The sequence below is a fragment of the Natrix helvetica genome, assembly GCF_964273705.1.
Source record: "Natrix helvetica genome assembly, chromosome: 2".
NCBI lineage: Eukaryota > Metazoa > Chordata > Lepidosauria > Squamata > Natricidae > Natrix > Natrix helvetica.
The window spans coordinates 124197813-124224254 of NC_138552.1; the positions used below are offsets into that span (position 1 = coordinate 124197813).

Below are 26442 nucleotides of genomic sequence, written 5' to 3' on the forward strand. Positions count from 1 at the left end.
TGTGTCTTCTAATCTGATGCTTTAAAGTAGTGTATTACTTAAGCAAATATTTAAATATTAAATTAGGTTTTCTGTGTGCTTGATGTGAATATAATTCTGCATGCCTGCCAAGCATGTCAAAACCCCAAGCCTACTTTCATTTGCCAGGGTAAATGTTTATTTTGTTTTCCCACATAATGTGCTCTTTAAAGTGTCACCAATATACCAAATCTGATTGCTTTTTAATAGAGACATGGTGGGTTTTGGAGGGAGGTTTTTTTGCTTTCATTAGGAAACAGGATAAATTATCAGTAAAGCTCAAGCTAATGAATCCACATACAGTTGATGTTCTTTGCATTCATTTTTCCTTTCCAACTCATTGGACTCTCTCTTGCACTCTAGGATAAACATCAGAATAATTGTGTTGTTATACCAGTATTTGAAACTATGTGAAACAGTATAGCATGAAGACTGTGCAAACTTTCGCTTGGTTCAATCTTTCAAATTTATGAATGCTGCCTTGATTGTTTTCAAAATTCTAACTTCACACTGCATAATAGGTAGTTTTAAACATTTATTTCAAAGATAAATAAATATATAATTAATGGAATATACAAAATTTTGGCCATTTTTCCTTGATTTGGATGGTGTAAATTTTAGTGTGCTTTGTTTTGCTTTTCATGCTTGAATAAACTCCAGAATAGGTGTTCTTCAGATGTCTTTAAGATACACTTAGAAAGCCCAACTTCCACAAGGCTTATTTCCATACATTTCTGTGATGTGATTTAGGTCAACATTGAAATACTTTGGTAAGATTGCATTTTAAATTTTCAGTGAAACACCTACTTGAGGGAATCTTCTTAGATTGAAATTGTACATATTAAGAAATTGAGATTAATGTAAGATTAACATATTCTTCCAATCACAGCTTTGTAATTATTCCTTGATATGGCAGGAGGAATATGAAATTGATGATGTCATATCCCTCGCTGTTGAGAGGGATCATCTATCTCTAGGCTACAACACAGTCCTTTCAACAGTTCCAAGAAGGCAGATAAACCTCCAGGTGGACTCAATTGTTGGGGTGTGAATTCCGCCCTGTAAATCAACGATGTATGGACCGTGGAATTTCCTTGTAGTATACTTTTGAAATAAGCAAAATAAACCCGAGGCATAATCTAAGAAAAAACATTTTAATTGTAAAGAAAGTAAAAATACAAACTTACTAAGCTAATTGATTACATCTTGGCAGAGCCCCTGTCTGCCTTGGCATACAGACAAAGGAAGAAGGTATGTGATGTAATGTCATGCGCAGTAAATCATTGCTGATAAGAGACAGTTATGCTGCCGTATAACTCAGAATGTAAGCACAGCTGGCAAACCAAATAAACGCAGTGACATTGTTGACCATCAAAGAGAATGCAAATGACCAGCTATCTGCAAGGAGTATAAATTCTTCCATTCCCCAGAGCTAAAGAAGCGTCTTGGATGAGAAGTGAAATGTCTTCAATAAAAAACCAAAAAGTCCAGTTGCCTCTTGAAAAAGCACCTTTGGGACAGTCAAACAGTCATTTATAATAAAGATTATATGAGTATCTAGCACTTAAAAGAGAACGTTGATTCATATAGCATAATGTAGTTCCTTTTTTAGGTTTATGGAAAACTATAACGATACCAGGTTTAAATAAACATTCAAAAGGATCAGCTGCTCCAATATATTGTTCTTCAAAATTCATAAAATGGAAGGAAAAATCATTTACTATTTTGCTATTATAAAATATATTATTATATAATATGCAATATAATATATAAAACATTAACATATATTATAAACAAAAGTCATATATATGTGAACGCACATATGCACATACTTTACATTAATATAAAGAATAAACTTCTGTTTGGGAAATAGCTACATTTCCATGGAAACCTCAGCATTCTAAATAATTTCATGAATCCAAAGAGGATACTGAATGACAAGAAAAAATAAAAATATGTTTCTGCAGAAGACTAGATATGTGTGAACCTCTCATTTATATAACTCATCTGTGAGTAAGTCTATGCAACTTGCTATGTTCCTCATAGATTAGCTCAAGACTAGTTCGAAAATTTCACAAACATTTTTTTCAGGTAGAAGGGGAAAGAAGAAAATATGTGATTATTACTTCCTCTTGAGGCCCTTTTAAGGTTGAAATCTAATCCTGCCTTTGGTATAAATTAGACTTTCTTGTTAAGTTGGAAATTCACAACAATGTTTAGTATAACTTTGAAAACCGCTACTCTTACATATTCATTCATATTAATGGATAGAAGAGATGGGTGTGCTTTAAAATGCAAGATTAAATAAGATAACAGGAATTGATTGGGTATCTGTTCTTTTATTTCCAAATCTGCAGCTTATCCCAGCTTCGAACATTGTGTTACAAAAGTTTTGTTAGCTTCAGCTGAAGTCTCAGACTGTATCTAATTTTTAAGATGGTTTAAATCATTGTATGCTTCATTTTCTAAAATTTTATGAGGATTTTAGAGGACATAATCAGCTAAATTACAAGTATGAAATAAATTTTAGGGCCTTTAGGATTTGCATTAAATTTACATTTTAGCAATATTTCATTAGCTCAAGTACCATTTTGACTTTTGTGATTATAACAGTAGTTTCCATTTATTTTATACTGAATGTTCTTCGTGGCTTTTGAGTCATAAAATCTCCAATCCTATAGTCTAGGAGGATTTCTTTTTGGGAGTGAATTTCTATTTCTTCTGGCTTGTGTACATACTTAGGACATGAGAACATGCTGTCTGCTTGGTTCCCTTGGCCTTATGAGAAAGCAACTCTGGGGCTGCTTGTTGCACCAGGGATCTTGAGACAGCTGTCCTCAGCGGCAAGCCTAGTGCAGATGAGGTAAAACATGATGATCGCCCCTAAGGAGAATAGTGAGGAATGTCCACTGGAGGTGATGGCAGCAGAATACTTCATGCTGTGCAGGGGAAACCAAAAGGGCAGGTGATGGGCAAAGCAATTGCCTCTATGCCACAGAAATTATTTATTTAGCTGCTCAGAATAAATAAATATTGCCTCTAAGTACATACCATACAATATAGCTTATTTCAGGATTTTTTTGTGTGTGTAGGAACAAAATGAAGCAAAATTAAATATTTTTCAAAGCTATAGGATTTCTGCCAAGTTTTAATGAACATCAGACTAATCTTTCATTATTATTATCTGTTCATCATTGTTGATCTTAACCAAGTGGTATGTAGTTAGTGCTGAGTTGAAGCTACCCATTTCGTGTTCAATTAACTGTTCTGTGAGCAATGTCCTTCTGATCATTAATTTCTTCCTCCTTGCTCATTTTATTGGCTTGGTTTAATTTGGTTAGCAGTATTAATTTGCATTGTTTTGAAGTTACATCTGAAAGGGTAATGTCATAGTATCTACAAAAAGGAACCATAAATGTTCTCAGTATATTGAACTGAGGGGAAAGGGGGAAAGGGGAAAAGTTTCCGAAAAAACTGGGAGACACTAATATGTAGCAAGATGAATATTTTTTTTCATTAATTTATCATGATAACCCCAGGTCCTACTTTAAGATTGTCACATATTATTTTATCCTTCATTTGAGCACTGCTGTTTCCTTGCCTTGTTCCAGACTATAGATATAAGAAATAGGCAAAGAGAACAGTTTTTGTTGTTGAAAAATAAAATAATGCACTGATAAGTGCATAGCAGAAGAGTATTTAGATTTAGTTTAATTGTTTCTCAAGGTTTCTCATATTATCATTTTGCTAATATAATAAACAGCGTATGTATAACAAAAGGTAGCAGGATTATGATTAAGATAGGTTGCTCCAGCAAAGAGTCATAATCATACCCTTTTACAATGTTATAACTTAGCTGATGAAGTAAAAAAAAAGTCTTCAAGGAGTGTGTGTGTGTATGAGAGAGAGAGAGAGACATCCTGTGATTCATGGAGAAAAGTAGGATAGAGTTGTATTAATATTTTGGGTGATGTATGCATTTATATCATTTTCCAGAGAGCAGAAAGACAAGCAAGAGTGATGGATTCAGCACAATATGCAGAATTCAGTGAAAGCCGTCAGTTGAGCTTTTGTAAGTATTGTGTAAAATTTTTACTCTCAAAAGTAGTATTTTTCAAGTTGGTAGTAGTTAAAAAGCAAATTCATGTAATGCCAAGACAAAGAAAAAAATGTCATTTGTGCCTAGCTTGCAGTAATGGTACCGTCTCTGTTCCCCCCCCCCCCCCAGAGGCTTTTAATTTGTCTGGCATGCCCACTGAATTCACATCATCAAAACATAAGGCTGTTAAAGAGAATATGAGAGTACATTCAAGTTCAGGGAGTCTCATTATGGGTGAATTTGAGGGTCCCTTCATAAGACTTCTTGTACTAATGTCTTGTACATGTTTACCTGCAATATGATTGTATAAATTGATTACACATGATATTGATTACCTAGCCATCTGATATTTAACAAGGACAATTATTTTCTGAAATATTTTTTTTAGTTTTCCCCCTATGGAAAAAGTAGAGAAATAATAAAGGCAGGATCATTCAAGGACCTGCTTAAAAAGAGCAGAATGTGATGGCAAATTAATGAGATCAATAGTAGTAAGAAAAAGTACAACAGATGTTGGGATTAATTTTAAATCTACATCCAGTTTTTAATTAATTAATTAAGTAACCAGGTAAAGTTACCATATATGCCCCTACATTTCCAAATTTATTTATTTATTTATTTATTTCTTAGCGCTTATAGACCGCCCCCTCTCCCGAAAGGGACTCGGGGCGGTGTACAGTCCATATCAAAATACATCATAAATAACTATAAAATTTAAACAATTAAAATTATTAAATGGATAGATACATAAATAAGAGGAGGATAAAAAGATATACAGAACTGTACTGCTAAGTAAATAATTTAAAATGTACAGAATTTAAAACCCCAATATCCAATAAAATTAAGTTTAAAAGAACAATCCCCCTAAAAAACCAGTAAGAAATATACATGCCAGGAGGTAGACGTTAAAATTATGCCAAGCCAGCCAGTCGGAACAGGTGTGTCTTCAGTTTCTGCCGGAAGGAGCGGAAGTCAGTGGTGGTTCTAATGTCGGGGGGGAGGTCATTCCAGATGGTTGGGCCCATCACAGAGAAGGCCCTACTCCTTGGTGTCGCCTGTTGGCATTGCCTAGTGGACGGCACCAGGAGAAGCCCCTCCCTGTGAGAGCGAATTGGCCGCAGGGATGTTTGTGGGAGGATGCGATCCCGCAGGTAGCTAGGCCCTATGCCATGGAGCGCTTTAAAGATGGTGGTCAGAACCTTGAAACGCACCCGAAAGACCACAGGTAGCCAGTGCAGCTCGCGCAGGAGCGGTGTTATGTGGGAGTACCTGGTACTCCCCATGACTGCCCGCGCGGCTGCGTTCTGGACTAGCTGCAGTCTTCGGGCGCGTCCCAAGGGAAGCCCCATGTAGAGACCATTACAGTAGTCCAGGCGAGACGTCACCAGTGCATGAGTGACTGTGCGTAGGGCATCCCGGTCCAGAAGGGGGCGCAATTGGCGCACCAGGCGAACCTGGTGGAACGCCCCCCTCGCCGCGGCTGCCACATGGTCGTCCATTGACAGCCGGGCATCTAGGAGGACGCCCAAATTGTGCGCCCGTTCCACAGGGGGCAGTTGTTCGCCCCCTATGGCCAGCGTTGGAGTCAGCTGACTGAACCGAGGTGCCGGTAGCCACAGCCACTCAGTCTTAGAGGGGTTGAGTTTGAGTCTGTTGTCCCCCATCCAGACCCCAACGGCTTCCAAACACCGGGACATCACTTCGACAGCCTCGCTGGGGTGATTTGGGGTTGAAACGTACAGCTGAGTATCATCAGCGTACAGATGGTATTCAACCCCAAAACCACGGATGATCTCCCCCAGTGGCTTCACATATGCGTTGAACAGGAGGGGCGAGAGGACCGACCCCTGCGGCACCCCGCAGGTGAGTGACCTCAGGGTCGACCTCTGCCCCCCTGTCAACACACATTGCGACCGGTCGGAGAGGTAGGAGCCGAACCACCGTAAAACGGTGCCTCCGACTCCCATCCCCTCCAGCCGGCGCAATAGGATACCATGGTCGATGGTATCAAAAGCCGCTGAGAGGTCTAATAGGACCAGGATAGAGGAACAACCTCTATCTCTGGCCCTCCAGAGATCATCAACCAGCGCGACCAAGGCTGTCTCTGTGCTGTGCCCGGGTCGGAAGCCGGACTGGCGTGGGTCTAGATATTCGGATTTGTCAAGGTGTCGTGGAAATTGCTGTGCCACCACATTCTCAACAACCTTCGCTAAAAAGGGAAGGTTGGAGACTGGACGATAATTAGCCAGCTCCATTGGGTCCAGTGAAGGCCTCTTGAGTAAGGGCCTCACCACCGCCTCTTTCAAGGCAGTTGGTAAGGATCCCTCACCCAATGAGGCGTTCACCAGGCCCAGAAGCCAGCCTCGTGTCACCTCCCAGGATGCCAGTACCAGCCAGGAGGGACACGAGTCCATTGAACATGTGGTGGGTCGCAGCCGTCCACACAACCTGTCCAAATCCTCGGGGGCAACAGAGTCAAACTCCTCCCAGAATGGTCTCACAAGACTCACTGTTGAAAACTGTTGATAACTTTAATTATCTGTTACTTTATTAAAAGTCTTTGTATAAAACAATAATAAAAAATAACTACCAATAATGCTTTAATTATCTGTTACTTTATTAAAAGTCTTTGTACAAAACAATAATAAAAAATAACTACCAATAATGCTTAGAGGTCAAAGAGAGAGAAAAGAGCACACTGAAGGAGTCCTAAAAAACCTCAACAAAATAGTACAGTGTGTTCCAGTGATAAACGAAAGCACAAAAGCACAAAATCTTTAAATGAAAGGCACTTATCTAGTTTTCCATAACAAGCATTTGATTTGGAGAAATGACTGGTTCACTTGAGAATCACAATGTGAAGAATAAATGACACATCCACAATTGTGTCTTCTGTAAATGTCAAATAGCAGAGGGGTTTGGTCTGTAAGTAGTGTTTTTGCTGTTTCATTGCTTTTTTCTGAGTTCATTTTAAGCATCTGTAAATAGTTAAGTGAAAACTCTTCATCTTAAAATGTGATAACCTCACATTTTGCACCTTTTAATTATAATCAAGGGTATACCTTGATTATATATTTCTTTCAGACAATAGTATCAAAAATCTGAACTTGGAAAAACACATATAAATATATATTGTTTTCTGTGATACTGTAGTTATTTAGTAGAATTCAACTATAAAACACAGAAATGAAAACCTAGTATAAAAATAATTGCCGTTTTTGAAATATCTGATTCAAAGCTGCTTACGTGAACAATATTGCATTGGCTTGGTTAAAGAATGAAATGTATTTTGAAATAAATCAAAATATTTGTCAGATATTGATATAAATCATATTCAGAAATAAGTGACAACATGGAATAAAATAATTCCATATTCACCTGCGCTGCCACTGGCCCAAAGCCAACTTGTAATCAATGTAGAAGGCTCACATCACCTGCCCTCTAAATGTAGGATCTTATCAGTATGCTTTGTAAATGATGTTTCCACTACTGTTTTCACCATACCAGAATGACCTTTTTAAAAAAGAAAAAGAAAAGAAACATATTTAAAATATATTTTAAAGCATAGGGAAGCTTTCATTTCTTTTGATATTATATCCATTTATCTGAAAGGACAGATTATTTATATAGCATAAAGCGATCATACATTAGCCGGGAAACTACAGTGTTAACAAAGTAGTTGTTTGGCTCCCTAAGACTGCTAGCTTCTGGTTCAGGTTCTGTTAGCAACAAAGATCAGATTATTTAATTCCATTTTCATACCGACTGCCATCTATGTCAGTGAGATCGGGAAATCTACAAGAAAAATTATTCATAAGATCAATGTCTTCCAACAATATTGTCTCAGAATTATTCTTTATATCTCATATTGGGACCATATCACAAACAAGGAAATTCTACAAAAAAGTAACTCGTAAAGACTCTCTGAGATAGTGACAGAATGAAGAATGCTCTTTGCCTGACATGTATTCCACATGAATGAACAATGTCCAACAAAACCCACAATCAATTGGATACCAGCAGGTGGTCAAAGAGGAAGTCCAAAGCAAGCCTGGTGCCAAACATTTCAGGAAGATCTCAAAAACACCAATCTTAAATGGAAGGATGCAGATACTGTAGCTGCGGACTGAAAATTGTGGAATATGCTTGTAGCTTGGCACAGGACATGATGATGGTGATGATTGGCTCTCTCGCTGAAAAGTTTGTTCAAGTCCTGTCTTAAATCAGCTGGGTGACCTTAGGCCAGTCACTCTTAGCCCAACTCACCTCACAGGTTGGTTGTTGTGGGGAAAATAGGTTGTGGGGGAAAAGAGGAACATGTGTTAGATATGTTTGCTGCCTTAAGTTATTTGTAAAAATAATAAAGGTGGGGAATACCTACCTACCTACCTACTTACTTACTTGTTAGTGAACTCAGAATCCTGAATACTTACATATTCACTTACATCAGAAATTACAAGGTCTTACTCTTCATAAGAAACAGTAGAAATCAGAAGATGCAGGTTTAATATTTTTTTTTCCCAATACAGCCAAAAAAGCCTCCAAATTTCGAGACTGGTTGGACTGCAGTAGCATGGAAATAAAACCAAATGCAAGTGCTATGGAAATGCTGGCTTATTTAGCGTATGAGACAGTAGCACAGGTAATGAGAAAATAATTTTTATTTCTGATGATTTTAGGGGAAGATGCCATTTAGTTACATTTGAATTTGAGGGCAATTATGGACAACACCCACAATGGACTCAACCAGCCTAGCAAGATCTTCCCTATACTTTTGTTCCCCACCTCTCCTTAGCCTCCAAACAGTGGTGGGTTCCAGATCCAAACATTGGTGGGTTCCGTAGCGGTTGCAATGGGACCCAGCATCCTCCACATGAATGCGCACATGTGCATGCGTTGTACCTGCCAGCGATGCCTCCACAAGCCTCTGCAATGCTCCAGGTGCACGGCGAAGCATCAGGCAGGTGCTGTACGCGCCATGTGCGTGCGCAGAAGCGCAGAAGGCTTTATAGGATAGGTAAGGAGCTCGGGTGGGCCCTCCAGAGCACCATACCGGAACGGTACCCGGTGATCTGGGCAGGGTCCAGTATACCCGTACTGGGGTGTACCGCCTGCAACCCACCACTGTCTCCAAATGCCACTCCCTTAAATTCAAGGGTAGAATATCCAACCACCTTGCCCATTCCTCTTCCTGCTTTTCCTCCTGTTTTTCTCCTCTTCATCCAACCTTGAAAACATGCTTGCTTCAGGTCCATGCGTGGTTTAGTCTAGATAATGGACTACCAAAAACTGGCTGTTTCATATGCTAGATGGTTGGTGCACAGAACATTTTGCATGTTCCCATTGCAAATTAATATGGAATGATACTATCCTCATAGAAAGGAAAAAAAACACATGTCTCTAATACTTTCTAGGACTAAATTGATATAAAAACATTTTAAAAAATCATCCTTTTTCAGTGCATCCTATACTTATTAATAGCCAATCAAGTTAAGATTTCCTTTTGTCCATTTTTAAATTGTCATTTTTTCTTTAGCTGGTGGACTTGGCTCTTTTGGTCAAGCAGGATATGATACCAAAAGCTGGCGACCCTTTTAGTCATGCAATATCTGCTACTTTTATTCAGCATCACCATTCTGAGGTAAATATGACCTTAAAGTTTACAGCTTACAGAATATAGTGTACAATTTATTGATTTGCTTTGTTTCATCACAAGGACTTAAATTTCAATAGAATTTTTTATGGAAGCCCTAAGGGGTCTAAATCACTTTTCCTGAAAAGGCTCCCACCACACCTTTCTTCATATAAATGAACCTATAGAGAGAAATAATGTTACCTACTCAGGAAATGAAATGTCTGTAAACAAACAACTAAGCTCAGAGACATCAAGGACTCCACAGTTCAACCCTCAACTGAAAATATTCTCTTCTATTGGAACTAACTATATACTAAAACACTTATTCAATAGCTCCTTTGCAGAGGTGAGCATTTTTTTTCTTCCTCCTGGACCCACCCTAGGACCTGTACATAGAAATACGAAATGTCAGGGCTATATGTGGCCATGCCTACTGTAAAGGGAAGTAGAAATAGCCTTGAGGAACAGAAGGAAGAAACTGAAGCTATTTAACTTGAGAAACCATCTTAGATATGACCTCTAGTTCTCAAATAGATAAAGTGTGTGTGTTGGGAGGTGAAGAGAGCACATTTGTATTAGCATTCACAACTTATTTTCAGAATTGATATACCTTACATAATGAACCAGATGTTCATACTACATTTGGCATTTTTATCCCATCTATCAAGTGCTTCCCAAAAACCTGGAATAGGCAGATGCTAACGTTTTGTGGTGTTAAAGATATCACAGGATGTAAGCTGTTCCAATTATTATTATTATATTATAAAAATAATGACATTATTATTATTATTTATACTTTATTCATTAAACATGAAACTCAGCCAACTGAACATTCAAAAATGCATTAGAAATACCATTGACTGGTGCTAATGGTTGATACGGTTTGCTGCCAGTGTCCTAGGTATCGACCAAGTACCTTCTTTAAACATAAGAAGTTCCAAGTAGCGCAGTTTTTGCAGTTCCGCTGGTGTTATTGCAGGAAGCTGCAATTTGTCGATGTATCTTATAAAATTCTTTGTATTTGACTGATGGTGATTTTGTCAAGTTTTAACTGTTTTAAATGTAATTCCAGTGCTTTTGGAATAGCACCCAGTGTGCCGATTACCACTGGAATTACCACTGCTGGTTTGTGCCATAATCGTTGAATTTCAATTTTTAGGTCCTGGTATTTCGCGATTTTTTCGTGTTCCTTCTTGTCGACCCTGCTATCACCTGGTATTGCGATGTCTATGATTGTAACCTTATTTTTCTCAACCAGTGTGATGTCTGGTGTGTTATGTGCCAGTATTTTGTCTGTTTGTATACGAAAATCCCATAGATATTGACCATCTGATTTTCGGTGACTTTTTCAGGCTTATGTTCCCACCAGTTTGTTGTTGTTTTAATATTATAATTTTTGCACAAATTCCAGTGGATCATTTGTGCTACTGAATTGTGCCGCAATTTATAATCAGTCTGTGTGATTTTTTTACAGCAGCTGAGTTTCATCAACTTCTTTGCAGAGTCTGCATTTGGCATCATCAGAGGATTTTTCGATTTTGGCCTTAATGGCATTTGTTCGGATAGCTTGTTCTTGCGCAGCCAGGATTAGTGACTCTGTTTCTTTCTTCAATGTACCTGTTGTTAACTATTATTATTATTATTATTATTATTATTATTATTATTATTATTATTATTATTATTATTATTATTATTATTATTTGGTTAATCTTTGGTGAGATTCACAGCGTTTGGGGCTGGTTGGTAGTGCAACAGCTCAAGTCCTAACCAAGACCTAGGAACTGTTAAGGTAATGTCGGAGGATATAAGCTGTTCCAAGTAGGATGGTTTTTTGTAGAGTCAGAATGTTTAAGTCCGATAAATTTAGAATTTCCAAATAGTGAGGTAGCCCTTAGGTATTGCTCCGATTGTAATCCAAGCACCAAGGGCTCCGATTACAATCGGGACAATGCTCAATTTCTTTTTCCACAGTCGCTCAACTTCAGTTTGCAAGTCCCGGTACTTTGTGACTTTTTCTTGCTGCTTATCTTCAATTCACGCATCACCAGGTATTGCAATGTCAATGAACCAAACTTTTTTCTTTTCAACTATTGTTATGTCAGGTGTGTTGTAGGCCAAGTGCCTGTCAGTCTGAATTCTGAAATCCCACAAGATCTTGACTTTTTCATTCTCTAGAATCTTCTCAACCTGATGTTCCCAGTTATTTTTGCTGTATTCAAATCCGAACTTCTACTCTAATTCTAATTCTAATTCTAATTATTTATTATTATTATTATTATTATTATTATTATTATTATTATTATTATTATTATTATTATTATTATCTATAATACAGTAATCTCCTAGAGACTATTGATCCTTACATCTACTTATAGTTGCCATTTTATCTTAGAAATGGAAGACTGGTGGCAGGGACAGTGAACATCTTCTGAAAATATATTTATGGAATACTATTGTATATATTGAGTACTATTAGACTTTGACTAGAAAGATTTATATTCGCATTGTATGATTTAGGATATATGGTATATTAGAATACATTTAGATTCAACAGTGAAGCTTAATCAAGTATAATCTCTATGAAGAACTGAAATTTATCTATATGGATCTTTCTGGATTTTGGAGGTAGGGAGAGCTGGGAAGAACCAGCTCCAGAAAGAAATGGTGCAATTGTTGGAATGCCCCAGTTTCTGATCATATTCCTCTTCTACATTAAAACATGGAACTGATAGGTATATGTACTCAGAGAAAATAGGTGAAGGAATAATTTTGTCTTTTTTTAGATGCATATTTTAGGGCAGACTGCAGGTATGAAAAGCAATCCAGACTCACCAGATAATACTCCACCACCAACACCAACCCTGCCATCAATGGGCCCACAGTACCTTGGGAAAATTCAGTCTGGGACTATGGGGAATGGCAGCACTGGACAAGATTCCTCCAAAGTCAAACAGCGAAAGAAGAAGAAAGTAAGTTAAAACTAACAATGGAGACAATCAAATATTTCAGCTCCTCCAAATGTGTATTCTGTTCTCTGGAAAAGCTTATCTGTACAGTGTGCAGGTATTTCAGTATGTTTAAGTGTCAGGTGTCATCCAGTGGTGGGTTGCCAATTTTTTCACTACCGGTTTGGGCGTGCTCCCATGTGCGCTCGTGCATGTGCGTGACACTTCTGTGCATGCACAAAAGCATCCTGGCAGGTGGGCAGAGCTTCCCGCCGTCTCTACTACCAGTTCCGCTGAACCAGGAGCAACCCACCACTGGTGACATCTAATAAATATTGAAGAGGTTTTCAGATCATCTAGTCAGATACTCAGTATGATGCTTGGGAGTAACTGTTAAGGTTCTGTCTGAATCATAAGACCTAAAGGAAAGGTCCTTTTGAAGATGACATGCTTATCAGGTCCTGCCTTCAATTTCTGCCTTCTTTACGGAGGCACTGATAGGTATAGCTAGAACATCATTGTCCCCTCTGAAGCATGGATCCAGGAAGCTACACATTCCTATTTCATTGAACTATAATAATTTCTGTCTTTGTGCGTGACTGTTTTAAGATATAAGTTGCCTTGGGAATCTAGTCTGAATAGAAGGGTGGAATATGAATCAAATAAAGAAAAACTATCAAACTAAAACATAGATAGAGTAGGATTGTGAGAGGTTAATCACAGTGGAAAGTTAAATATTTATGATTCTTCTTTCCTCCTTATCATGCTTGTCTTTTAATGTTTGCCTTTTTTCTGTTGCTAACCATTTTTAAGCATTTGATTAAAAACCAATCGATCAATTAGTCCACGGCACGTTTCACTTTTGTGCTGCCAAATGGAAATTGGAATGGAACATATATGGAAATCTAAGTTGCTTTGGAAGTTATGATTTCTTTATATGAGATCTGACAGCCATTTTAGGTGATCTTGTGACTGTGGTCCGACGAGATCAATTTCCTTATTGTGCTGCAGTTTTGGAATAATTTTCCCATGAAGATTCATTTTCGATAGAATATATTTTTCTAAATCCATTAAAAAACTTCTAGTCATTCAAATTTATCCCTTCATGTATTACTTTGTTATTATTTTAAATCTCAGTTTAGACATTTTACATTCAAATGTAAAATTAGTCTAAATTGAGATTTAAAATAATAACAAAATAATACATGAAGGGATACATAAAATAAATACGATTTAAAAATGAAATAAGTTTTGGTTTGTTAGAAATGATTTATCAAAATTTCTAGCTTGAGAAAAATGTTGCTTGAAAATGAAATACAGGTGGTCCTTGACTTAAGACCAAAATTGAACCCAGAATTTATGTTGCTAAGCGTTAAAGTTAAGTTAATTTTGCCCCATTGTACAACCTTTATTGCAACAATTGCTAAGTAAATCATTGCAGTTGTTAACTTACTAATACAGTTGTTAAGTGAATCTCTCTTCCCATTTGACTTTGCTTGTCAGAAGGTCACAAAAGATGAACGCATGACCCTGGCATCATGCAACCATCATAAATAAAAGTTAGTTGCCAAGTGAATTTTGATCGCTTGACCTTTTAAGTGTGAAAAACAGTCACAAGTCACTTTTTCCATTGCTGTTGTAACTTTGGACGGTCATGAACAAACTGTTATAAATTGAGGATTATCTGTACTGCATAAATGCCAGAATCATAGATAAGTAATCTCTGTCTGATAGTAAATATTGCTCAACATAGCTTCTTCTAGAAAATGTTAGTAGTCTTTGAGCAGAATAATTGTATGTTAGCTTGGCACCATAGATATATAATGTGATATTATAGATGCAAACATAAAAACACCCACATATACACATTTATGTGGGGGCACTAGAGGAATTTGTGTGCACAAATTGAGATCTCATTTAAGATCTCATTTAGCTAGGAATCCCTATCACTATCAGAAAAGATAGATTTTCTCATCACACATTGGGCATTTCAGCAATCATTAAAAGTATTACAAACCCACTTTACACACTGAATCACATAATATGAGTAAAGTGGCAAATCTAAACACTGGTATCACTTGAATTATTAAGAAAGCTTCACAAGTACAATTTTTACAAAATTGCATGTAGGAGAAATAAAAGACTAGCCTTTAGGGGAACCAGAAGAATTTTGCTAGAGTTAATCATACCAAACAATGAATGCTTCTACTTTCTTGATCTAAAGAAAAAAACCTGGCTTTTAGTAATATCAAAAGTGGTCAACCTGGTGAATCCCATCCTAAGCCCCAGTTGATGCACAAAGGTTCCTCTTAAGTTCCCTATGGAATTATGGTTTCAATGTTGCTTGCTTCCAAAATAGCCCCCTTCACAAAGGAAAATGCTATTTTTCTTCCTGTTCTTCATGTGTTCTATAAGTAAACGTTATATTCTAGGATACATTTCCTTTTTGCTTTGTTTATGGAAGTTTAATTTTATTTTAATGTGAATGGTGTGACAATGATTGTCTCTTCAAATGAAATAAACAAATTCTAAAAAGGTCAATTTTCTTAATTAATTCACAGTGCGTGCTTCTTATGTGTTTTCAACTTAATAACAATGAATGAGCTATGTTGTTGTTGATGTTGTTGCTGCAGAGTACTGCAGCTTGTGGTGCAGAAGCCCAGAGTGATGCCATCCAGCCTGCCCACATCAGAGAGGCCATTCGACGCTACAGCCACAAGATTGGACCCCTTTCCCCTTACACAGTATGTAATAACAAAGATTTAAGAAGCTATATTTATAATCTTAGAGAAGTTTGATTTTCAAGTGGTCAAATGAAGAAGCCTTGGAATTGTTGAGTGCAATTTGTGGCAACTCTAGTTTTCTTTAAAAATGGAGTAATTATTTGGGGGAATGAAACAATATTTTTCTTTTGTAGGGCAAAGGAAGATAATTTTGTTTTAAATATTTTTAATGATGAAATATTTTTTTGGAGTACTCCTAGTGTCAACTTTAAACAGTTTAAATATTCTAAAATTACTGGATTGATCAATTGTCTAACAAAGATTTATTCCTTGTCATACATTTAAAGGTTCTTAATGACTTAGGCTTCATAAACCATTTACAGGATTGTAATATACTTGAAGAAGTATCTTTACAGATGTAATTCAAAAAGTATCTTAGTTCCACATAAGTATTTAAAATTATGTATTTCTTTTTAAATATTCAAAGCATTTCCATTTATTAAGGATAAGGCTCTAAGAATGGTGTCAGAAGAATGCCCAAAAACTGTTTCCCTGGTGTTTGTCAGTATTACAGTCTTTTACCAACCTGTTCCGATTCTGATCCTATTATTAACTCATCTTTATAATTTTACTCATCTTGTATGACTTGAAGCTAGCTAGTCACTCTCTTTCAGCCCACCCATTCATAGGGTTGTTGTGGGGAAAATAAGAGGAGGAAGGAGTATTAAGTATGTTCACCTCATTGAGTTGTTTAGAAAAAAAAATTAAAGAGGAATATAAATTAAATAAATAAACAGTGAAAATGAAAGCATCATTTTAGATCTTGTAATAGTGTTACTTTGTGAATCAATCTGGGGCTCCTGGAGGAAAGATGGGATATAAATATAATAAATAAATGTCAAATAATGGTATGTAATAGTTCCTATTTAAGGAAAAAAATATTTGCCTCTAGGCTGGACTAGTGGCTCACCCAAAGGCCAAGGGGTAATGGAGGGTAAATGGGTACCTCTACTAGTCCAACACCATAACCACTGTACTACACTGGCTCTCAGTCATGTTGAGGAGAGATGCTTTACTGACAGTAATGTGAATCACACTTTTTAAAATACTCTATACAATCCTATTAGGAAATAATAAATGTGGCCTCCCCTGAAAATAAGCCCCCTGGACCACCCCTCCCCCCTCTGGCCAGGCAGAGCGTCGCTCACCAACCTAGTGGTATCCTGAAGGTGCCTGGCTTAGGGAACGAGGTGGGGGTGAGTAAAGGCTTGCATTGCTTGGTGCCTTTGGGATACCGCTAGGTTGGTGAGTGGCGCTGTACCCAGCTGGAGAGGGGAATTGCTGGGCTGCTGCTCTCTTGCGAGCGGGCTCCTGAAGCGCCGGGCACAGCCTCAGGGTCAAACTGTGTTGTGCTGTTGCAGCAGTGTAACACAGCAGCCATGAGGTGACCACACTCACGAGCAGCCACCTGGCAATCCCCCTTTCCAGCCAGACACAGCACCATTCACTGACTTAGGGGTATTGCCAAGCCACATGAGCGCCTGTTCGTTGCCCTCCGGCTCCTGTGGCTTGGCACCTTCAGAATGCCCCTAGGTCAGTGAATGGGGCTCTACATGGCTGGAGAGGGGGGGGGGGTTGCTTGAGCTGCTTTTCCGCTCCCAGCTTGCGCACCTCCCAGCCTCACGATGCCTTTGCCTTACTCTCCCTGCAGAGCCTGGGCACCTCTACTGCTGCCCGCCACCGCTGCTGCTGCCGCCCCAGTATTTTTCTGCAGCTTCCAAACCACAGAGGTAGCATGCTGAGTCTTCCAGAAGTTGCCACTGTGGGAATACACTCTATGGTTGTATGCTCTGGGAGCCCACAACCATAAAGCTTATTCCCAGAGCAGCAATTGCGGGAAAACTCGCCATCCTACCTCCGTGGTTTGGAAGCTGCAGAAAAAGTCATGCTGCGGCAGTGGCGGGCAGCGGAGGTGCCCTGGCTCTGCAGGAAGAGTTAGGCAAGGGCATCGTGAGGCTGGGCGGCATGCGAGTGGGGAGCGAAAAGCCCCCCTCTCGCGCAACCCCCCTCTCCAGCCATGCAGAGCCCCATTCACTGACCTGGGGCATTCCAAAGACACCAACCGTGGAAGCCGGAGGGCGGCGAACAGGCGCTCAGGTGGCTTGGCCATACCCCTAGGTCAGTGAATGGTGCTGTGTCCAGTTGGAAAGGAGGGTTGCCGGGCGGCTGCTTATGAGCATGATCACCTCATGGCTGCTGTGTTGTGCTGGTGCGACAGCGTAACATAGCTGTTCAACCCTGAGGCTGTGCCCGGCTCTTCGGGAGCCCACTCGCAAGAGAGCAGCTGCCCGGCAACCCCAAAACACTAAGCCCTCCCCTGATAATAAGACCCAAGCCATATTTTGTGGGTCAAAAGAAAATAAGACCCTGTCTTATTTTCCGGGAAACACGGTAGCTGCTAGGAGAGGGACTCTAATCTAGACCAAGATTTAATATTTTCAACATGCACACATTATTGGAGAATTTGGACTTCACTACTTAAATAAATAATAAATATGCAGTATTCAGAAACTTAAAATGTATTTCTTAGATGAAATGACTTCATCCAGTAAAATTGGACAAAATTGGGGTAGTAGCAATAGGACCTATACACTGCTTCACAGTGCTTTACAGCCCTCTCTAAGCAGCTTACAGAGTCAGCATATTCCCCCCCCCCAAAAAAAAATCTTGGCCCTGATTTTACTGACCTCGGAAGGATGGAAGGCTGAATCAACCTTAAGCCGGTGAGATGTTACAGTAAGATATTACAATATTTGTGAAGTCCCTCTTCTTGTTTCTGGGTTGGTATTTTCTATGGGTGATCTCATAGCATAGATGTGTTTCAAGGGATCTACTGCAAGAGCCTTCCCCATTATCTCTGAATTCAGAAATATTTGTTTAAAATATAATCATGGTGTTACAATAGGGAATTTACCCCAAATGTTGGGTTCTTTTACATTTGAACTAGTGTCAAGAGATTAGTGTTTCCATTGCCTCTGTCCGCGTTTGTGATTTGTGTTTCATGCCTGAATTAGGACTTTGCCAGTTAATAATTTGTTATCTATAATGCAAATGGAAAATTGATGCAGAAGAATTAGCTTTTAAATTTTACTGTGTTTGTCAATCAAGGAAGCTAATACAGCAAAATTAAATCATTAAAAGTAATGCAATTAACATCATTTCAGTGCATACATAATTACAGATTATGTGTCTAGGTTTCTTCCCTTTGCTGACACTCTATAGCAGGGGTATCAAACTAACATTGTCATGTATTAGAACTTTCCCCCCCTTTGCTAAACCGGGGGTGGACGTGGCCAGCACATGACGTATCCGGCCTGTGGGCCTTGAGTTTGACATCCCTGCTCTATAGTGTATCTTCATATAGTATACAACTATGTCATTTGTAGATACAGTTGTTTCTTTCTTCCATACATGTTTCTAATTTAAGATTAATCTACCTGTGCTGACAATATAAAAGGTCAAAACATAATATTGCTTTATACTGAAACATTAAAATATGGGAATCAATGAGCTTCTTTGTGGTTATGAAGCTGTTATTGCATTAAGCCAACAGGTGTCTTTAACAAAACAAAAAAATAAATCGGCATTCTCAACTGGAAATAATTTGACGCTAGGCGAGGAAAATTATTTTAAAAGAAATATGTAGGTTTCTCCATTTGCCAAATACTTTCTTTATTGACCATTTGCCCTAGTTTGAATTTCATATCTGTCCAATTCAAGAGGTAAAACAAAATAGGAAAACTAAAAGCTGCTGTGCATAATAACCTCACTGTGTTGCTCCTGTGATAACTATTTTTGAGCAGAACTAATCATGCTCATCAGATTATTTACTCAATGGGCCTTTAAATCAAATTGAGAAATAGCTCGTTATAGGTGGTATGTCAGGACACACAAAGACGTTGCCACATGCAGGTGCAGCAATTTAAAGGACATCACTATCATCTTGTCTATATAATTCTGTATGAATTTCACGATAAAAAAGACTAGTCAGGTTTTTCAAAAATAACAATCCCCAAATATTGTTGATTCTTTTGAATTTAATATTCTGTCTTTCCAAGATTTCACTTCCATTATTATTTGAAACAAAATATTGCTGAAAAGGCTATTTGTCTGCCAATATGGGTGTGTTACAGATGTAGCCAGTTTTGATTTGGTATTGAAACCAATTGCTTGAAAATGGTGTTTAAATTGGGTAAACAATTCAAAAAGGCCAAAGTATTTCTGTGGGAATTCATTCATTGGCTAGAGTTTGGAGAATATATATTGTCACCAACAGCATTTCTAATTAGCTCAATATCAAATATCACTTAGTTAGTGGGTGACAGAATATCTGTATACTAGTTATAATTTCCTATAAATGACATTTTTAGATTTCTCAAAGGCTGTACTACAGAGAAGGAAAATAACTAGACAAATAATTGGATTATATATCATGTTTGCTTAGTTTATCTAAGGCCATTCTTTGGAGGTTTCTACATATTCATGCATATTTTAAAATTGTATACAGCAGAGTTGAGTTCAGTTGTAATCTATGCCTTTTTAGCATAGATTTGATAATGTAACATTTCATTATGTACATAATAACATATAATAATATGACTTAATATGTAATATTACTTGTGTAGTCATTATTGTTTCTAATAACAATTGTTTAATTATTTTGATAACATAAACTGTAAAATTTTCTAGTTACTACTGTTATATGTTGTTTGAGTTCAGTTTACCTACTCCTAATACAGGAGTAGTTGATCTAGTCCCACATACAAAAACCAACTGGATGCATTTAAAAAACTCAAAAAAGCGAATGGAGTAAAATCTATTGATATTACTTGATATAAAATCGGAATTGTCACAGAATGTTTTAAAACTGTTTCACTGATTTGTATCTCAGTGTCTGGATATGGGTAACTGCTTTGAATGTCTTCTTAAAATACATACATAGTATTTCTTCTCTTAAAAATATTACGCTTTCATAGGACATTGTAAACAAAGTATATAAATAAATATAGAGCAAAGTATATAAATGAATAAGAATGTAATTAGTGCAAAACCATGAATAGAAATGTCTTGATACTGTTCTTGATGTATTCCAAATTTTGCTATTTAAATTTAGAATGCAAATTGCTGTGGTAAAAGTATTTTAGTGCCCCCTTGATGCAACATTATTTTCCAAATTAAATATTTCCACTTTAACTTTGAAAAAAAATCTGACTGCCTCACGAATATTGAGGAATGTACGAAAAACAAATTGTTTTCCTTCTTTTATCTCTTTTATTGTGTTAACATTGGAAGTTCATCCTCTCCAGCTTTTTTCTTAAATAGTTTTCTCCCACCCAAACTGTTACCTTTGCTTGCTTTTGGGATTGGCAGTTTTCTCTGCTGGCTGGATGCAATTTCCTACTGCAATTGCTTCTGGGCTTGAAAAAACATTTATTTTATAGCCATAAAATGCATATGTGAAAGTATACAGAATGCATGCAAAATCCTTACAAGGGGACTAAAAAAGTGCCATTGTCATCTTCTTGCTTTTCCTTTATCTGAACACTTACATTTCTTTTGAACTGTTAGGTTTAAATAAATTATCCTGTTATTATTAGCTGTTATATTAACAGCTGGTGATAGCAAGGATATGGTTAATGCAACTAATAAAGTTGTTCAGCCTTCCCCAAGTTTCATTTTGATGGTTCCTGCAAGTTATAATGGTAAAAGTCCATACTGAAACATGTCAATTAGTGTCACAATTCCTTAAAAAAAAGCTGTACTCCAAAATCCTTTCTTTAGTCCCCACAAAATAAAAGAGGCAACTTGTCCATTGCTCCTCTGATCATCAGCCCCTGTTAGAATTTTTTTTCCTGTCCCTGACCTGAAAGACTGAAGGCCTATTTTCCAATATGATTGATTCTCTTCTTCCCACACTGTGGGAAGATTCTGCAACTGAGGTTCAGCAATCTCAGCATAATTTCTGTCATGATTGGATTCATGATTGGAAATGAACTCTGAAAAGTATTATTGATTAAAATACATTTTTAAAATAAGCACTTATGTCATAATACACCTTTACTCCAGTGTAATAAAAGAGTATGTATATATGTATGTATGTATGTATGTATATATGTATGTATGTATGTATGTGTGTATATATGTGTGTGTATATATATATATATATATATATATATATATATATATATATATATATATATATATATATATATATATATATATATATATATATATATATATATAATAATAAAAAACAGTGTAATGTAATAGTCTTTGCCTCATTTAAAGGTGTATTAATATTAAACTGCACAAAAATGTTGAGGCTTTTCATACTTTGATATGCTAGGCTGTCTTTCTTAACAACTTACACTTATCTACTCTCCTCAAAACCTTGTTTCTGTCTATATAATTTGTATAATTATTATTTTTCACATACATAGAATGTGAGAGATGTATGTGTGTAAAAGTCTTCAAGAAACACTATTGTCCTTAAGGGCAAACATCAGTAAGATACAGCATGCGTTGTCAGTTGAGCTGCATCAAAATTAAGTGATTTATAAAAGTCCCAAAGATATTATTTTTGCTACCCAAACATGGCTGTTATTGAAGTTTATTTAGTCAGGGCTGAATTTCAGCATATTGTTTTCTTGTGTGACACATTTTATATTTTGGGGGAAAAAATGACTAGTTCCGTAAAAGCGGTAGGAAACCAGGTCTCAGTATGGAGCCCTTGTTTTCCTCTCCCTTCACCCGAGGTTCCTCCCTTCAAATTTATGAAAGAAAACATTTCTTTCTGTGAAAGGTTTTTGTACACCAGCATCTGGAAGTGTTTATTTCAGTGGAGTGTAATCTATCTGTGGATTTAGTTAGCACCAGACCCCCTTTTGTGTATTCCTGACTTAAAATTTTTATAAATGATCTTGTTGAATTTGTGCCAGGGTGCACATGGTTTGGCTGATTGCTGCATATATCCTTTACCTGCCAGTCACCTTTGATTTATATTCCTTCCCTCTGCTTTGGCCTTCCAAAACTGGTGCCATTGAACTGTCCCCTAAATCATCTTATTGGATAAATTACTCCAAGATGAGATGGTACATTTTTTGCTGCCTGTGGATAAAGACACATTCCTACTGTTGGTCCTCACTAAGTCAGTGCTGAACCACTTACACAGGAGCTTACGGGATGAGAAAAATCAACTTCTCTGCTTGTTTCCTCTTTCAAATGCAACGTTGAATACAAAAGTATGCCAAAAATGACCAGTTGAAAAATAGCTTAAGATACTCCTTTGAAATTTACTGGTAAAAACCCCTCTTTTTGAAAGGAATCCAGGACTTCTAAAATAAGTTTTAGAAGATCCACATATTTTAAAACAAGCATTATTGAAAGCAATGTTTGCAGAGTGCAGTTGAGTTTAATACTCAACTGGGGAATAATTTGAAAATAGATTTAATTATATACATTATGCACACAATAACTATGGCTTTTGAATAAAAGCAATAAAATCATTCTAAAACAACTAAGCATTTTGATGAATTACCCAGGGATGCAGATCTGTACATTAATATGGAAGCTTTTATTGCTTTGACAATAATTTTAAAAGTTCAATATTTTTAATAGTTGATTGAGTCGCTTTCAAAAGATTGACAAAGCGTTTATAGCTTAAAAATATTCTGATACAATAAAATTAATGTTTCTGTGCACTAAATATGGAGGTTTGTACATGTATAGAGCGTTGTTCCAGAAAATGTTATCCTGTGACTTTTGGCATTCCCCAGTCCCAAGGATCTTAACTTCAGTCTTTCATTGAGCTATTTTTCGTTTGCTACAGTTGAAGCCCTATTAGTAACATTCTCTGTTTTTCTTTGGGAATGTTTTAGTTGATTTTCTGTTATTTTCTCCTGCTTTTCAGTTTATCATTTCAGCTGGCCAAGGCAGAAAAGTGATTTTTTTTTTTGCTCCTGTTGTTGTTAGTTAAGTTACCTGGACCTTAGTGAGCTGGTCAAATAGAAATAGAACTAAGAAATGTACCAACTGCGGGATCGAACTATGTTCCTTATGGAAAAGCATTTGTATTGACTCTACCTAGATAACTATTATGTGATGGCTGCTTCTGATCATTGCCCAAGGTACACTTAAAACCTCCCAAAAATACCACCAGTATTAACTGAGTTGCCTTTTTAACCAAACTGACACTTGTATGCCAGTATTGTTTATATGCCTATAGTGACAAAGTGGGAACCCCAGAAGCAGCTTTGTATTTCCATAGTGCTGATACTACAAAGTTGTTTAGAGTCTGTTCTGTCCAGAGTCACAAGCTCAGCCCTTCCACTAGAAATGGCCTCTTGAGATGAATAAGCTCCTACTACCTCAGGCTGTTTTAAGCATGCTTATTTCTATGAAAATCTAAGAGTTAAAAAAAACAAACCCCTCCACATTATACTCGATATTCCTAGAAGTAGAAGGGAGAGAAATAAACAGTAGTCTGCCCCAAGTCTCATATGAAAACCGTATTATTTATAATGAGGAAGGAGCTCAGTAAATATTGATGCCTTCTTTTTGCTATCCTATCCTGTGCCAAAAACCCACCTAGAGAATGCAGATTCTTAGATCTATGTTAGAACATCAAGTTCAGGCATATTACCAGAGATGAGTTTATTTCTGTTTATTTTTTTAATAATAATTTATTTATTTATTTATTTATTTATTATTCACACTTATAGACCGCCCCCTCTCCCGAAGAGGACTCGGGGCGGTGTACAGTCACTAAAATACGTTGTAAAATACATACATAAACAGTTAAATAATTAAATACGTAGGTGAAGGAGGTTGTGAGACTGTAATAGAATAATAAATATAATACGTTAAAAGCCTATTAAAACCCCAAACCCAATTAAAATAAATGAATCCCGGGAGGTAAAACTAAGAAAGTGCCAGGCCAGCTGATTGAAATAGGTGAGTCTTTAACTTTTGCCGGAAGGAACGGAGGTCGGTGGTAGTTCGAATGTCTGGGGGGAGGTCATTCCAGAGGGTTGGGCCCATCACAGAGAAGGATCTACTCCTAGGTGTCGCCCGCTGGCATTGCCTAGCAGACGGCACCAGGAGGAGCCCCTCCCTGTGTGAGCGGATAGGTCGCAGGGACGTGTGTGGTAGGATGCGATCCTGCAGATAACTAGGTCCTCTGCCATGGAGCGCTTTAAAGATGGTGATCAATACCTTGAAACGCACCCGAAAGGCCACAGGTAGCCAGTGCAGCTCGCGCAGGAGAGGTGTTACGTGGGAGTAACGGGTACTTCCCATAATAACCCGCGCGGCTGCGTTCTGAACTAGCTGCAGTCTCCGGATGCGTCCCAAGGGAAGCCCCATGTAGAGGGCATTGCAGTAGTCCAGGCGAGACGTCACCAGCGCATGAGTGACCGTGCGCAGGGCACTCCGGTCCAGTAGGGGGCGCAATTGGCGCACCAGGCGAACCTGGTGGAATGCCCCCCTTGCCACGGCTGCCACATGGTCCTCCATTGACAGCTGGGCATCAAGGAGGACACCCAAATTGCGCGCCCGCTCCACAGGGGGCAACTGTTCGCCCCCTATGGCCAGCGATGGAGTCAGCTGGCTGAACCGAGGTGCCGGCAACCACAGCCACTCGGTCTTGGAGGGGTTGAGTCTGAGTCTGTTGTCCCCCATCCAGACCCCGACGGCTTCCAAACACCGGGACATCACTTCGACAGCCTCGTTGGGGTGGTTTGGGGTTGAAATATACAGCTGAGTATCATCAGCGTAGAGATGGTACTCAACCCCAAAACCACGGATGATCTCACCCAGCGGCTTCACATATGCGTTGAACAGGAGAGGCGAGAGGACCGACCCCTGTGGCACCCCACAAGTGAGTGGCCTCAGGGACGACCTCTGTCCCCCTGTCAACACACATTGCTTCCGGTCGGAGAGGTAGGAGCCGAACCACCGCAAAACGGTGCCTCCGACTCCCATCCCCTCCAACCGGCGCAATAGGATACCATGGTCGATGGTATCAAAAGCCGCCGAGAGGTCTAATAGGACCAGGATAGAGGAGCAACCCCTATCTCTGGCCCTCCAGAGATCATCGACCAACGCGACCAAGGCTGTCTCGGTGCTGTGCCCGGGTCGGAAGCCGGACTGGCGTGGGTCTAGATAGTCGGATTCGTCTAGGTGTCGCGGGAACTGCTGCGCCACCACATTCTCAACAACCTTCGCCACGAAGGGGAGGTTGGAGACTGGACGATAGTTAGCTAGCTCCATTGGGTCGAGCGAAGGCCTCTTGAGCAAGGGTCTCACCACCGCCTCTTTCAAGGCGGTTGGTAAGTATCCCTCACCCAGTGATGCGCTCACCAGGCCCAGGAGCCAGCCTCGTGTCACCTCCCAGGCTGCCAGTACCAGCCAGGAGGGGCACGGGTCCGTTAAACAAGTGGTGGGTCGCACCACTTTATTAGCTTTCAATATCATACATTTAATACAAACTAACATTTGTGGATATTTTGCAGGAAGATATTTTTATTTTGCTCATGTATTCATTTACACATAAACAAACAGGAAAAATCAAAGCAGTGTTTATAAATTAGTATCATCATCATCATCTAAAAAAACATTATCCTATCCCAACAGTAATATCATTTGAATTATTGTGAAATGCTGCCACTGAAAAGTTCTTCTAATTTCTTCAACAATCAGACAAAGGAAACATTTTAAAGGTTCTTTTAAAAGGTTAAATGGCCAATTTCTTAGAATACAAGCAGTCAGGCAACTAAGAAACTTAGAGGAACCATTAGCAATTGGCCTGAAGGAAAAGAAAGTTAAAAGCTGTATATAAAACTGTATATAAAAATCTGAAAGCACTTATTGATAGTAATTGAGAAAAATCTGTCAATGAAGTTACCTTTACATGATTATTTGTTTATTACAAGCATAACACATTAAGCAACCTTTTTTAATTAC

The 26442-nt window shown here is 38.2% G+C and overlaps 1 protein-coding gene across 6 annotated transcripts in view; it reads left to right on the plus strand.

Moving 5' to 3' along the window:
* The window catches only part of SUPT3H (SPT3 homolog, SAGA and STAGA complex component), a 283839-nt gene that overhangs the window by 202070 nt on the left and 55327 nt on the right, over window positions 1-26442 (plus strand). For all 6 annotated transcript variants that reach the window (XM_081944437.1, XM_081944433.1, XM_081944434.1 and 3 more), the window contains 5 exons: window positions 4015-4090; window positions 8647-8759; window positions 9654-9758; window positions 12536-12721; window positions 15331-15441. In XM_081944437.1, coding sequence (XP_081800563.1) covers window positions 4015-4090; window positions 8647-8759; window positions 9654-9758; window positions 12536-12721; window positions 15331-15441 — 591 coding nt within the window. The remainder of the gene's footprint in view (window positions 1-4014; window positions 4091-8646; window positions 8760-9653; window positions 9759-12535; window positions 12722-15330; window positions 15442-26442) is intronic.